The following is a 14,440-nucleotide window of genomic DNA, read 5'->3' as shown; positions in this document are numbered from 1 at the left end:
CATCCTCTTCCCTGTTTGACTCTCCCTCCCTGCCCAGCTACCCCGACCCCTTGTTTCCTATCCCTTCCCGCTCAGCAGCCCCCACCCTCCCTCTCTGTTCTGCCTTCATCTTCTCAGCATCCCAACCTCCTTTCCCCTAACCTCCAACAGGATGAAGATAGCAGCAGCAGCAGCATCACTCCCAGACTCCGCAGGGGAAGATAAAGTTTGCATCCCATCAGGCCCAGAACAGCAGGATCTGGCAATGTCTCGTTCTGATCCGGGTGAAGGAGGAAACAGTCTCCCACTGGTCCAGAAAGAAGAGAAGGAAGTGAGAGTATCCTCTCATCAGGCCCAATGTAAGAGAAGTCAATCAACTCCCCACCGGGCTGATAAGGAGGCCCTGCGACTCACCTCCCAGGACCTTGCAACACACCTGTTGAGAACCACTGCTCTAGACCATTGTATTCTTATTTACCAATTGATGGAGTGCGATATTTCTGAGGCTATTTTGCATTAGTTTTCATCCTTTTTCTGAGTGGTCTCAGCAGATTCACCTAGGTAAGAAGAGTTCATCATGGCATCCCTGGTGTCCCCAGGGATCAACCATATCACCTGTTTTAACATCTATTTTGTTCCTATTTGTAAGTTGCAAGCTGGTCTCTGTGTAACACAGGCTTTATGCCAATCAATGTTTTGTTCTGCTTTGCTCTACCTGGTCTGTTACTGCTGAGACAATTTCTATTTGTTAATCTGCTGAAATAGAAAGATTAAGCAGGAATTTATTGTAAGACTGAGATAATTGTTTTGAGATGCTCTAACATTAAGTGATTGCCTAAACTCATGTTGAGAACACTGAAGTTCTTATTTTTTCACACATGGATCGGCGGTTACACATTTTTAAAATAAAATAAGTGTTAAAAACCTTGTTGTTTTCATTGATTCTGACTTGTCATTCCATATGCAGATAAAGTAGTTACAAGGAATGGGTTAAGCTTTAATTAAAATTGGCTTAAAGCCTCTCCTACATGCATCTGATTTTAGATCTGTTGTCCAGGCTATAATTTTGCCACATTTGGATTACTGTAACTCATAATTTCGGTTTTCATAACGTTTTAAGGCAAGTTTATTTTGAAGAAGCCAATCATGAATGGTTTGAGACATAATGAGATGAATTGCTCTGTAAGACGCCAAGGATCCTTAAGGGGAAGAAAAATTGTATGTTATCTGCATACAATTTATAGTGTACCCCAAGGCCGGCAAATAGCAGACATAATGGAATCAGACAGATGTTAAAAAGGGCTGCTGATAATGCCGAGCCTTGGGGTACACCAGAGGTCAAAGGGACCCAAGCTGAAGTTTCCATCCCAAATTTTACTTGAGAGCAACACGTTAAAATAAGAAGTAAACCACAAAATCACAGAAGCAGCAATACTCAGGGAATGCATTCTAGAGAGAAGAAGCAAATGATTAATGGCAGATGAAATATCCAAGAGAATGAGTGCAAAAAGAAGTTCCACGATTTAAACCCCGCTGAATGGTATTGAAACTAGAGACCAGCATTTCCGTATTGTGAAGTTTCCTAAACCCAAATTGGTACTGATCTCGAGTAGAGTTAGAGTCAGAGTCAAGAAAAGTGGCAAGTTGTTGAAGTACTGCATTCTCTACTATTTTGGCCAGATATGATAGGGATGAGATGAGACAGTAATTTGAAAGTAATGTCAGGTCAGCAGAAGCCTTTTTCAAGCTTAGATGTATTTATGCTCTTTTTAGTGAGTCAGGAAGAAAACCCACATTTAGTGATGTATTTACAAATTTTGAGATGAAGCTGGCTGATTCTACTTGGATGAGTTTTAACAGAGCCGTGAATTATGGATTAAGGGAGCTAGTTGAATTCATTCTATTAATGATGGAAACATCAGCTTCCAAACCTGTTTGGAAACGTTCCCATCTTGTTCCCTCTAATAGTACATCAATTACAGCATTCGCATAATTTTGAAATGCTTGCCTGATAGCAATCAACCACTTTTTCATTAAGATAAATTGCAGAAGTGTCTGCTAAACTCTGTCCAGGAACTGAAGGTGGGGTATTAGAGGGAACAGAAACTGGAATAATAATCTGTTTAACAGAACGAAAAAGTTCTCTTGGACTAGTGAATGACATTAATAATTTGGAATAAAATGTTTGCTTTTTTTGCAGCAGTAACAGCATCTTGATAGTTCGAGTAAACTGATAGGTGGATATGTTTAATGGGATAGGATATTGACACCAAATCCCTTCAGTCCTTCTTACTTTACTTATGTTGCAAAGAACTATTAAAGCACGGGTCAATGTTAGACCTCATCCTCATAAAGACTTTTCTTGGTGCTACATTGTCAAGGACAGTGTTCAATAAGGTGACCCATAGGGTCAGCAATGGATCAGGTGAGCCACTATTTGCAGACTGAAGCATTGGTATAAATTCAGAGCATAGATCTGGGTTTATAAAACTTCGCTTTAAGGATTTAACTTGTGAAAGCAGAGACCGAGAATTTTGAGAAACAGAAGTTAGCAAGAAAAATTTGGAGACAGTCGCTCCGTGGAACTTCTTTAGCAGAGACATATGCATTGCATATAAAAAAATGCAGAATTGTTTATAAACACAAAATGGAGTCAGAGTCCAGGTCTGTGGGTGGGGACAGAAATAATCTATTGCCATCCACATGCTGACAATGTATCAAGTAGAGTAATAGCAACAGGAGAAATTAGGAGCATCAACATGAAAGTTGAAATCTCCTAAAATATCCATCTTGGATAAATCAAAATTAGCATTCAAAAGGATCTCTATTAAAGGAGAAGAATTATGGGATAATAGACCATGTGGACAATAAGTAAAGCAGATATTCAATACATTTGACTTCAAATAAAGAATCTCATAAGGGGTGGGACAGAAATATAAATTTTGGTGAAATTCAGATGGTTCTTATAAAATAAATTGGCAAACCAACCCCCTACAGCCTGTTCAAGGCCCTATTGAAGACTTTTTTTCAAGCAAACTTTTGATTATTATATATTTTATATTCAGCTTTCTTTTATTATCTGTTTTATGATTTATTGACTGAGCTTTTCTCTCTTATTTTGCTGTTTTATTGTATGGATATTTTATGAATGTTTTACTTGTTTCAAAGTCTTCCTTCCATTGAAAGAAACCCAACTTCTGTACATTGCTACTTCTGTGGTATTTAAATATGTATATCATATCTTCCCATCTTGCCTTTCCTCTAGGATATACATGTTTAGATGTTTAAGTCAATCCCCATAAGCCTGTGGTTCCTAACCTTTTCAAGCCCAAGATATGCTATAAATCTAAAATAATAAAAAATATTGTATCATCCTCCTCCTCAAGACAAGCTATGTAGACATATGGTCAAAATAAGAGCTAGGAAAGTACTGAAAACCTCACTAGTGTGTCTGCCAAATTTTAGAACAAAGGAAAAGAAGGTATGGAGGCACACAAGAATTTATCACAATGGACCAGTTCCCTCTATATACAAGCAAAAGAGAAAGGAGAAGTCCATGTGGTGTGGACAGCTGGATCAGTTCTTGGCTGCCAGAAAGCTTCTACTACTAATACTCCCAACACTCAGCAAGTCATATCGAGTGATCAGTGGATAATACAGGGACTAAAATAATTTAAAGGAGGGAGCTCAGAAGAGGAGCATTGAGGAGGATGCTATGTACACTGTGCGTACCACACAAAAGTGGGGCCTGGCTATCCATGTCTTGCATGCTGCCCATTAATTACCACACTCCTGGACTCATGTTGTAGCTAGAAAGAGGCAGCATGCATGACTTCACATTCTCAGTAAGGAGCTACTACATATTTAACGGCCTGTGAAGGAGTATCCCTGAAAAGCCATTTTAACCAGCACTAGACCAGGCATCTAACTTGGTCCATCTTAAAATCTAGAGAAACAGACTGGGGCTCCACCCACAGACCTAACAGGAATAAGAGTTTTGGCCCAAGTGGAAATAGAGAGGCAGCAGGTCTCCAGGAGGAGGCCGCTCTTGACACATCTCTGTCCTGAAGGTGAATCCTGTATGTGAATGCTAAAAGGTGATTACTGCTGAAAATAAGCAGTTTTGTTCATGCTCCTTGTGCACTCTGAATAAAAGCATCTAAAGAAAGTCTTGACCACTCATTAGTGTGCCACGTATAGTGGCAGCAGTGGGACCTCTGCGCTATAGAAGGTACAGCGAGAGATCCATGCCTCAGAACAGAATAGAAGTTTGCTTGGAAATTTGTTATACAGAGCAGAGCCTTGTGTTACAGAAGATAGGTGAACTGTATAGCAGTACAGAGCAGTGCTCAAACAAAAAAAAAAGAGGAAAAAAATGCTCTGCTAAGGAACTTGGCCTAAGCAAGACACAGGCCAAAAGAGTCTAGAGAAGAGAATAAAAATTGTTGTATGGCTCCTGCACAGAGAAACAGACTGGTGCAGAAGCACTGAGAAGAATGACACTAGGTGGCTCAGGGAGAGCACAGCAGTAAAGCACACATACACAGAAGAAAGATTTTTTTCTAGGGGCCTGGCTGCAGGGCAGCTTGGAAATTTAAACTTGTGAAGGGCTAAAGAAGTAGACAGCATTTAAAGTGAGTCAGTGCTGGGAGTTTGCCTTTTCCAGTCAATTTAAAAATAAAACAGTTTGTTGGTGTGTTTGAATAGGGCGTGGTCCCTGAAGAAAAAGTTCTGCTGCTAGAATGTTCTGGAAAGAAGTGAGAAACGGAGCTACAATGTACTTGTGTGTGGTAACAGTTCCCCTCTCTTCAGAGCAGGAGTAGAGGGAGAACCAGAGTATGCCCAAGTCAGGGGAGGAGATAATGCAGCCAAAGAACACATTCTCAAGAATCCAGGCCAAGCAGGGAAATGAATGGCCATAGCTGTAGGCCATGATACATGGGACTGTGGTAGAGATGGCTCAAGTGGAAAGCAAGCTGAGGCAAATTTGCCAGAGAGAACACCACGTTAAAGAAGGAACTGCAAAAAACTACCAGCCTGCTAGAGATGAGGTCAGAGAGAGGCTTAAGGAATCTAGAAGCAGAGAAAGGTACTGTAGAGAGGCATTGCAGAGGAATCGGAAGAAGCTGTGTTAAAGCTTGGGAACAGAGTTAGCAAAGAGAAGCCTGAAAAGGATATTGTAAAGGAGTCAGAAGACATTGTGCTAACAATTGGGAAAAAACTGAAGCTTGGGAGAACGAAAAATGAAGAAATATAGATTATAGAGCATGTAGAAGAGAAGCTATAACTGGGGAGCCCTGAGACAGAACAGTAATGTGTGCAAGAGACTCCAAGCGGAAGAAGTTCCAGAAAGAATGTATTTTAAGGAGGAGGAATGGAACTCAGAGCTTCAGAAGAACTAAAAAAATATATGGGAGGACACTGGGCAAAGGGCATGGTGGGTTGTGTTGGTAACTGAAGCTTGGTTAAGGGTAACCCTAGCAAGAGGTGTAAAGCATGACACTGTGGCCCTTACCCCGGGTGCGAGTAGCAAAATGCCAGAAGAAGCATACTGGGGAGTGAAGTCACTTCCCTGGAAGAGGTCCAGGATGAGTAGAGATGCTCACCCCGACAGGTTCAAGCAGAGGGGGCAGGTATGTAAAGGAGTGTACTTGAAAATTCTCAACCAGTGCTGGACCAGGCATCTAGTCTAATCCACCTTAAAATCTAGAGAAACAGACAGGTCTGTGGGCAGGACCACTAAGAGTAGGAATAAGACTTTGAGCCCATGTGGGAATAGAGAGGCCCCAGGTCTGCAGAAGAAGGCCTGACGTATCTCTATCCTGAAGGTAAATCCTGCATGTGAATGCTGAAGGCACTGTTAATTGCAATTACTGCCAAAGGTAAGCAGTTATGATGATATTCCTCCTGCACAGTGAATAAAAGCACCTAAAGAAAGTCTTGACCACTTATTACCGTGCCACAGGTCACCACTAGTGTCTGTTGTTTCTCAGAGATCTGAGCATCAGGCAGTCGTGACTTTTCTGTAGCACACCTGATCCAGTCTGAAAGCACACTGCTTTACAACAAAGGCTACTGACCATTTTAGTAGGTACCCTCTGAATTATTTTCAGATTTTAGAAGGTGCGGTCTCCAGCACTGCACATAGAATTTTAAATGGGATCTCATCAGGGGCTTATACAGAAGCACTATCACCTTTTTTCCTGCCGACATTCCTCTCCCTATGTTGCCAAGCATCTTTCTGCCTTTTGCCAAGCATCATCCACCCTTTTTGGCCACTTTGATATCATCAGATATGATCACCCCCAAATCCCGCTCTTGATTTGAGTACAAAAGAATGCCATTCCCTAGAATGAACTGCTCCCTTGGATTTTTGCAGCCCAAATGCAGGACTACTTTTGTTTTTAGCATTATAGCTTAGCTGTTATACTCTACATCATTCCTCAGGCTTTGCTAGATCCCTCCTTCAGGTCCTCCACATGTTCTTAGCAGTCTACCATATTGCAGATTTTAGAATCATTCATAAAGAGACAAATTTTTCCCCAACAATAACACTGATGAGACCTGCAGCACACCACTAGTAAGCCCCTCTCCTCTGAGTGAGCTCCATTTACTACAACACTTTGTTGCCACCTATTCAACCAGTTTCTAAACCAGTGGCTTAGTTTAGAGCCCATAGCAAAGTGCTTGGTTGATTTGTTGCAGGAGGTAAACTTCAGCAGGTACATTTTCTGGTTCATTTCAACTACAGAGACTTTACTTTGAAGGAGGATAATTTTCATTATAGCTTTTTGTTCTTGTATTTTTTGAAAAAGGGATTTTTTTGGCACTGCTTTTTTTTCCTTAGGCAATTTTTCTACTTGGCTTTAGAAAGAGAGTAGAAGGGAAGAAGATACCAACATGCTAAAAACGTGTCCAAACTGGAAGACTTTTTTTTTTTTTTTTTTTTTAAACACGCGCACAATCACCTCTCCTGGGTGCTCAATGGAATAGGCAAATTAACCAACACGCTAAAAAGGACACGCTAGGGATAAATTGTACGTCACTAGCGTGTCCATGGCATTGGGCACCCAGGAGCAGGGGAAGTGTGCGGGTTAGGAGGAAGGTCACTCAGTTTTACGAGCGCCTGTTTTCCTAACCATGCACAGCCACGCGTTAGAAACATGGATGCGCGTAAATTGAGTATCTGTTTTCCTAACCTCACCACCAGCAAGACTTTTTTTTTTTATTATTATTTTCACACTGCTGCTGTTGTTCCTCCAAATTAATATTGCCACGATATTAAGTCAGAGAAACCACAAAAAAAAAAAAAAACAAACCAGCAGTATTTTCTGCTTTTCTGTAAGCTTTTGGGGCTCCTCAAGACTTAACGCCAGCTCCGGGGTTGGTGTTAATTTTTTAGGGTAAAAATGTGCATGTCGGGCGCACATTTATTTTTTACATAAAGGGGTACTAGCTAATAGCCTCATCAACATGGCATTTACATATGATGAGTGCTATTAGTTATGCGCTGGTTTGGACGTGCATTTCAGACACGCTAATCCCCTTATTGCATAAGGGGTTATGGACGCATTTCCAAAATGCACGTTCAACCATGGGTTAACCTGTGTGCAGTAATGCATCGGCCTGTTTGAGTTTTCTGCAAATAGAAATAATTAAGTAAATTTCTTGAGAGCTGATTGGTAGTATCAAATTAAATCTCATAGAAATAATTTCTAGTTGCTCTGGTTTACTTTTAGCCACAGGAATCTATAAAGGAAAAGGCACAGAACTACATACTTCGTAGATGTATACGTATTTTGCATTATGAAAGAATAAGATAAGACACTTAAATACTTCCAAATATCAAGTGAGCATTCAAACAGGATTGCAAGCAGGGACTCTGAATGCAGAGGTGTAAATTAAATTAACTAGCTTGTGGAATCTTACTTCCAGGACAACGGAGGAAAAGGTAGGGACCTTGGCAAGTCTTTCCACAGGTACCAGAAGCTACCAGCAACTGAAGGATGGCCAGGAAGCTTCATATCACCACAGCTGTTGCCACTGTTACCAGTTCTACTGCCATCCAGAGAGATGTCCTAATCCACAGAGAGAAACAGATTCAGTGTGAAATATGTCTACAGATTGACTCCCTCAGGAAAGAGGTAGCAGAACTCAGAGAGGAGATAGCAAGACTGAAAAACAGATGAATTGCTTATCATGGCTTCTAAGATGGAGAACTCAAGCAGAGTGGAAGGTGAAACTGGTCCAAGAGATGACAGCTGGACCAGATTACTACAGCTACTAGACTACATCACAGCTCCAATTTTCCTTGAAGTGAAGAAATGTATGTAGCCCTGGAAGTGGAGGAGGAGATATCGTCCCATGATAAGGAGAAACCAAGACATGCAAACCCCAAAGCTGCAGGCACGGCAACCACTGCACTTAAGAAACAGGGGGTAATAGCTGTTGGTGACTCGCTTCCAAGGGGCAGAGAAGCATCCATCTGCTGACCTGACATGCTGTCCCAGGAAGAGTGCTGTCTTCTGGGTGCCAAAATCTAAAATATTAAGGAGAGATTGCCGAAACTCCTTGCCTAGTGACCACTATCTGATGCTGCTCATCCATGTTGGCACAAATTATACTGTTAGGTATCACACTGATTATCTCAAGAGTCTTCATGGCTCTGAAAGAGTGGGTAAAGCAGATATGTGGAAAGGTGGTATTCTCCTCAATTCTCCCAGTCAAAGATAAAGCCCCGGGTAGGGAAGCTCGCATATTGGAGATAAATGAATGGCTGCATAGATGGCGTAGATGTGAGCGTTTTAGCTTCCTGGATCATGGGATGATGTTTCAAGGACTGCCAAGTAGAGATGGGATCTACTTGTTGAAGAAGGGGCGCAGATTCTTTCAATACAGAATAGCAAACCTACTGTGAAAGGTTTTAAACTAGAATCAATTGGGAATAGGTAAACAAAACCCCAATGTAAATAAAACAAATATTTGTATAAAAATGGATAATATGGAAAAAAAAAAAAGGCAAAATCTGGAAAACTAAGTATACTAAGGCTCATGGTATGGAGAATAAAGTCCTGGATCTAGAGGTAGTCATGGAAGAAGATGATTTAGATATAGTAGCCGTCCAAGAAAACTGGTATTCAGAAAACCATGACTAGGATATAGCTATAATGGGCTACAGTCTATTCAGAAAAGACAGGGTAGGAAGGAAGGGAGGAGGCATGGCATTATATATAAAGAATATTAAAGCAACAGAATTGCTAAGGTAAGGAGGCGGCACAGTGGGTAAATCTGAAAAAGAGACAATGAAACATTTATATTGGTCTAATATACAGACCTCCATCTGAGAAGCCAGATTTAATGGAGAATATTCATAGGATCGCTGTGAAAGGGGAGGTGCTGCTACTTGGGGATTTCAGTCTGCCAGACTGGGCCATCCCAGCCACAGTATCTTCTAGAAGTAAGGAGATCCTGGATTCTCTGCAAGGAGAACTGTTCTGTCAACTGATAATGGAAACCACATGGGAAGGGGTAATACTGGACCTGGTGCTTACCAACAGGGGACAGTATTTCTGATGATGTAGTGGATGATCTTCTGGGATCCAGTGACCACCAGATGGGGTGGGTCAATATTAGGAAGGAAGAGAGGAAGGTTCATTCACAGGCGAGAGTACTGCACTTCAGAAAAACTAGCTTTCTTAAAATCGGAGTGTACCTCAAGGAGTCGTTAGCTGGATGGGAAAATCTAGGGGAAGTGGGCAAAACTAAAAGGAGTTATCATAAGGGCAACTAATCATTTAGTTAGGAAAGTAAAAAGAGGTCATTATGGTTCACTAAAGAAGTAGCTGAAATGGTAAGAGAGAAAAGATTAGCATTCATAAACTACAAGAGATCGCAGAAAGAGAAAGACAGGTGACAACACCTGGAAAAATTAAGAGAAACTGGGAATACAAAAATTCAAAATACAAGAAAAAAAATAGCAAATATGGTAAAAAAGGGAAGAGAAGACTTTAAGATATGTTAGTGATAGAAGGTAGTGCAAAAGTGGCATTCTGAGACTAAAAGATGAAGAGGAGGAATATGCAGAGGTTGATCAGGATAAAGCAAAATTACTTAAATATTTCTTTATGGAAGGGCCTGGAGCAGGACCAGATAAAACAAACACAAACACAAATAAGACTGGAAACAAGGCAAATCTCTGTCAATTTTCAGAACAGTGTTTCATTAGCTCCTCACGAACACAAAGTAGATAAGACAACGGGGCCGGATGGGATACATCCGAGGATATTATGAGAACTTAGATATGTCCTTGCAGCTCTGCTGCCTGACCTTGTCAATGCTTCCTTAGTGTGTGGAGTAGTTCCAGAGGACTGAAAAAGAGCAGATGTGGTTCCTGTTCATAAAAGTGGAAGTAAAGAGGAGTCTGACCTCTGCAGTGAACAAACTAATAGAATCACTGCTAAAACAAAGGATAGTGCAATTTTTGGAATCCAATAGATTGCAAGATCAGAGGAAGCATGGTTTTATCAGAGGTAAATCTTGTCAGACAAATCTGCTCAATTTCTTTGATTGGATGACCAGAGAGTTGGTTCAAGAGAGAGTTAGATGTAGTGTATTTGGATTTGAGCAAGGCTTTTGACATGGTTCTGTACAGAATACTTATAAATAAATTAAGCGCCTTGGTATGGAACTAAAATGACCAATTGGGTTAGAAACTGGCTGAGTAGGAGGCAATAAAGGAAAGTGGTACATGGAGTTTTCTCTGAGAAGTGGGATGTTACTAGTGGTATGCCTCAGGGATCGGTCCTTGGTCTGGTACTTTGACATTTTTGTGAGCGACAGAACTGAAAGATTTTTGGGGAAGGTTTGTCTCTTTGCTGATACCGAAATCTGTAACCTGGTGGCCAGCCAGGAAAGAGTGGAAAACGTGAGGAGTGATCTAGTGAAGCTCAAGGAGTGACCTAAGGTCGGCAGCTAAAATGTAATGTTAAAAAATGCAAAATAATGCATTTAGACTGCAAAAACCCAACGGACTGAAAAAAGGAACCCCACCCCATGGCCACGTGGTAAAATGCTTACGTGGGCATGCTCAATGAACCTCAGTTGAAGTTCTAGAAACTTTAACATAAGTTTTCCCTGCCAGGTTCCATTGGATGTTGTCACTCTTGTGTAAGGACTGACATCCTGCTTGTCTTCTGAGAACAGCGAACATTTTTATTTCATTTAGTAATATAATATTTAAATTGTGGTGACACCTCAGTATCAACAACACAAAATCCCTCTACTCCAAGCACACTATGAAGCAACACAGCTCCCTACAAAAAAAAAAAAATCTGACTTTATACACCTGCAGCTAAACCACATATAATAGCATTAACTGCTGGAACTCAAAAACATCCCATGACTTCCCCCATTCCATCTTACCTATTCACCTCTCTTGTACTACCATATGGCTCAGCTCCATTGTCCCATCATACTCATCCTCTTGTTCCTCCATTCCATCATGCCCCATTTCCATTTTTAATGTTTACTTTTATGCAGCGCATGGCTCCCCCTCTCCAATTTTGAAGTGAAGATCATCTCTACTGTGTGCTGCCCTGCTCCTGGCCGCTTTCTCCAATTGCCACCAGCATCTGCTCCATTGCTATTCTCTTGGGGAAACTGCCAGTGCTGCAGCAGGCTCTGACCACCAGATACCTCCTCCGGGCAAGCAGCAGTATTCCTCTGAAAGCACTTACAAAACTTACAGGTCAGTCTAGCCCTAATCTCATACATTTTGAGTTTAGGAGAGTCAATCAGCTGTATAGGCTTGTAAGTTCTGAACTTGCTCCTTCTCCTATTATCTTTGGCTGGGCCTGGAGCAGCGGCCTTCAGCAGCAACAGCACTCTTCAGTAGTACTCTGGATGCCCACCGGAGCAGTAGTCTTCAGCTGTGGCAGCGGGTTGAGGTCCACTGCACGACAACCTCCCCATCAGAAGCAGCGGTCAGAAACAAGATGAGGACCGCTGCACCACCGCCATCCACCGAAGTAGTAGTCTTCAGCGGCAGCAGCAGGATAACATCCACTACACCAACCTAAATAACAGAAGTTTTCAGCAGTAATAGCAGGATGGGATCCACAGGGCTGCTGCCGCCTCTCATTGAAGCTGCAGCACGGGCTCTGCAGTTGTTGTACACCTGGTAACCCGCCACAGCACAACTGTTGGAAAACACTGCCCTAAACATGCAAAGTTTTGTGAACACTTTGGAGTTAATACTGCAGCTACCTGCATGGATTAAAAGTCAAATTGCCAGCAGACTTTATATCTGTTTACAAAGAGAAAATATGTGCATATTTTCCCTTTAAAAATGATCTCATCAAAATTACCACTATACAATTAAACCTACTCATGTCAAGTGTCTCTGGGGACACTTGTGCTCATAATTGGTAAGGATTTGCATAAATGGATCCTACATTTATTTATAAAACTTTTATATACAGAGGTTCAATTAACAAGATTAATTATCACTTCGGTTTACATTATAACAGCAAACATAACAGAGACAAGTCTTGTTTTACAATGAACAAGGTGGAATAACCTGGATAAATAAACAATGAAACAGGGTAGAATAACCTGGAAAAACATAAAATAGGTGCAGAAAGTATAGAGAATTGGGACTGTGTAACTTGGGCAAAAGCAGGGAAATTAAATGGGGGGGGGGGGGACTATAAAGGCAACAACATGCATACTTTTACACACATATAAACAGGAAATTTTGAAAAAGCTCATTGTCATCATTTTACATGCAGAAATGGCTTTAAAAGTTATCCTCCCCAAGTATTTTTTTTTAATTAACAAGTTCACTTTTTTTTTATTTTTATGTGATATAGTTTTATATATCCACTGATTTGGATATAGTGGCATACTGTAAGTGCATACTAGGTGCATATTAATACATTAGAAATAAAATAATTGAAAATACTATTTATATTAGCCTCTTAGGTCTTTTGAGGATTGGTCTATTTTCTTTTTCCCCTGGTTACTAGGACTACAACTCCCATTTAAAATCTGGCAACACTGGGAAAGATTTGAAAATCGTAGGGATGGAGGAAGGGGAGCGGCATAAAGTCATGGACCGGGTACTTAGGGCAGGAGACAAGCAGCTAATAATTAAGATCCAGGCTGGGTACAGGAGAATAGAGGAAAAGGCCTGGGGTTTGCTGGCAAGGAATTTAAACAAAATGTAAGACCTAAGGGCATAGATCTGGGCGCAGAGATCAACAGGCTGCACTGGAGGGGCAGAGCCAAGCAGTTGGTAGCATGTAAAAGGGTATAGTTTGGGGCAACAATAGCTTGAGACCAGACTGTGCGTTGTTCGTAAGGAACTGGAGACATATTTCAACCAGATATGAGGCTTGAGGCCATTCAAAAATCAATGGCTGAATCAGGGCTCGTACCTCTAGTCTGGCTTTATCTAGATTTATTAGATGATCACATGATTGCAAAGGAACCCGACAACGAGTCACCAAATCCCATCATACTCACCGGTAATATATATCCCCTAATGGGTTCCAATTCGCCGTATAACAGTCCATGACAGCGGCGTCTCTGTGAATGCTTCCGTCTTACCCGCCTCTCTAAACGCAGTACTTCCGCCTATCTAAATAAATTGCACTACCCAACCAGCGTCGGAACATAAACGGTTTTCCAAATCGGTCTCCTTTTTTTTTCTGCAGCGGGTTTTTTCATCGCATTACCGTACACAACGAGCAACGATTCCCTCTTTGCTTTCAAATTCAGCTCTCCTGTACTCCGGAAGAGAAATAGGCACAGTGCACTAGACCTCCAGGAAGACGCACTACGTAGGATCTCAGCAAGCAAGAATTTAGAACCAGCCCCCAGGTAGTGCTTCCGGTGTCGCAGTGGTCTCTACTGCGCATGCTACGGCCTGGTTGCAGCTTTGGTAGTAAAGTATTAGTTGTAAGTAAAATAACTTGAGGAAAGTCAGAAGTATTTAACAGCTGGGGTGGAGAATGATACTTATTTTTTTTTGTAGTTTTCATGGCTGGAGTTTGATTTTTGTATTTTTAATGATTCTTATTGCCTTGTTTTAATAGTATTTTGAATCAATTTAGTGAGAGTGTGTAAAGCGGAATGTTTACCTATTTTTCTAGCTTTTTTTTTTTTTGTCTGTTGATATGTCTGCACTGGATTCAGCATATTTTATTAACTGCGTTCAGAAACTTTTGTTGGTTGGATTCAGCAGAAAAATACAATCGCAGGCTTTTCTGAAGTGATTGCGGACAACTTTATTTTCTTTATTGATTTTATTTCATGGCCTTTTGTTTCTTATTGATTGTGAACATTCTGGGCCGGATAGATTCCAGTGCTTAGAATTGCAAAATTGGTTATTGAGAGAGCACGTGAGGAAGGGATCCAATTAATAGTGTAGAGTTTGGGATAAGTGGGAGATTTATGGTGG

The 14,440-nt window shown here is 41.1% G+C and overlaps 1 protein-coding gene across 1 annotated transcript in view; it reads right to left on the bottom strand.

Moving 5' to 3' along the window:
* VPS16 (VPS16 core subunit of CORVET and HOPS complexes) overlaps positions 1-13,841 on the bottom strand; it is a 245,123-nt gene extending 231,282 nt beyond the window's left edge. Inside the window, exon 1 of the mRNA XM_029606500.1 lies at positions 13,504-13,841. Coding sequence (XP_029462360.1) covers positions 13,504-13,553 — 50 coding nt within the window. The 5' untranslated portion in view covers positions 13,554-13,841. The remainder of the gene's footprint in view (positions 1-13,503) is intronic.
* Positions 13,842-14,440: the final 599 nt, after the last annotated feature.

Source organism: Rhinatrema bivittatum, chromosome 6 (assembly GCF_901001135.1).
Source record: "Rhinatrema bivittatum chromosome 6, aRhiBiv1.1, whole genome shotgun sequence".
NCBI lineage: Eukaryota > Metazoa > Chordata > Amphibia > Gymnophiona > Rhinatrematidae > Rhinatrema > Rhinatrema bivittatum.
The sequence above is the reverse complement of the archived record's forward strand: the minus strand, read 5'-3'. Positions and strand labels throughout refer to the sequence as shown.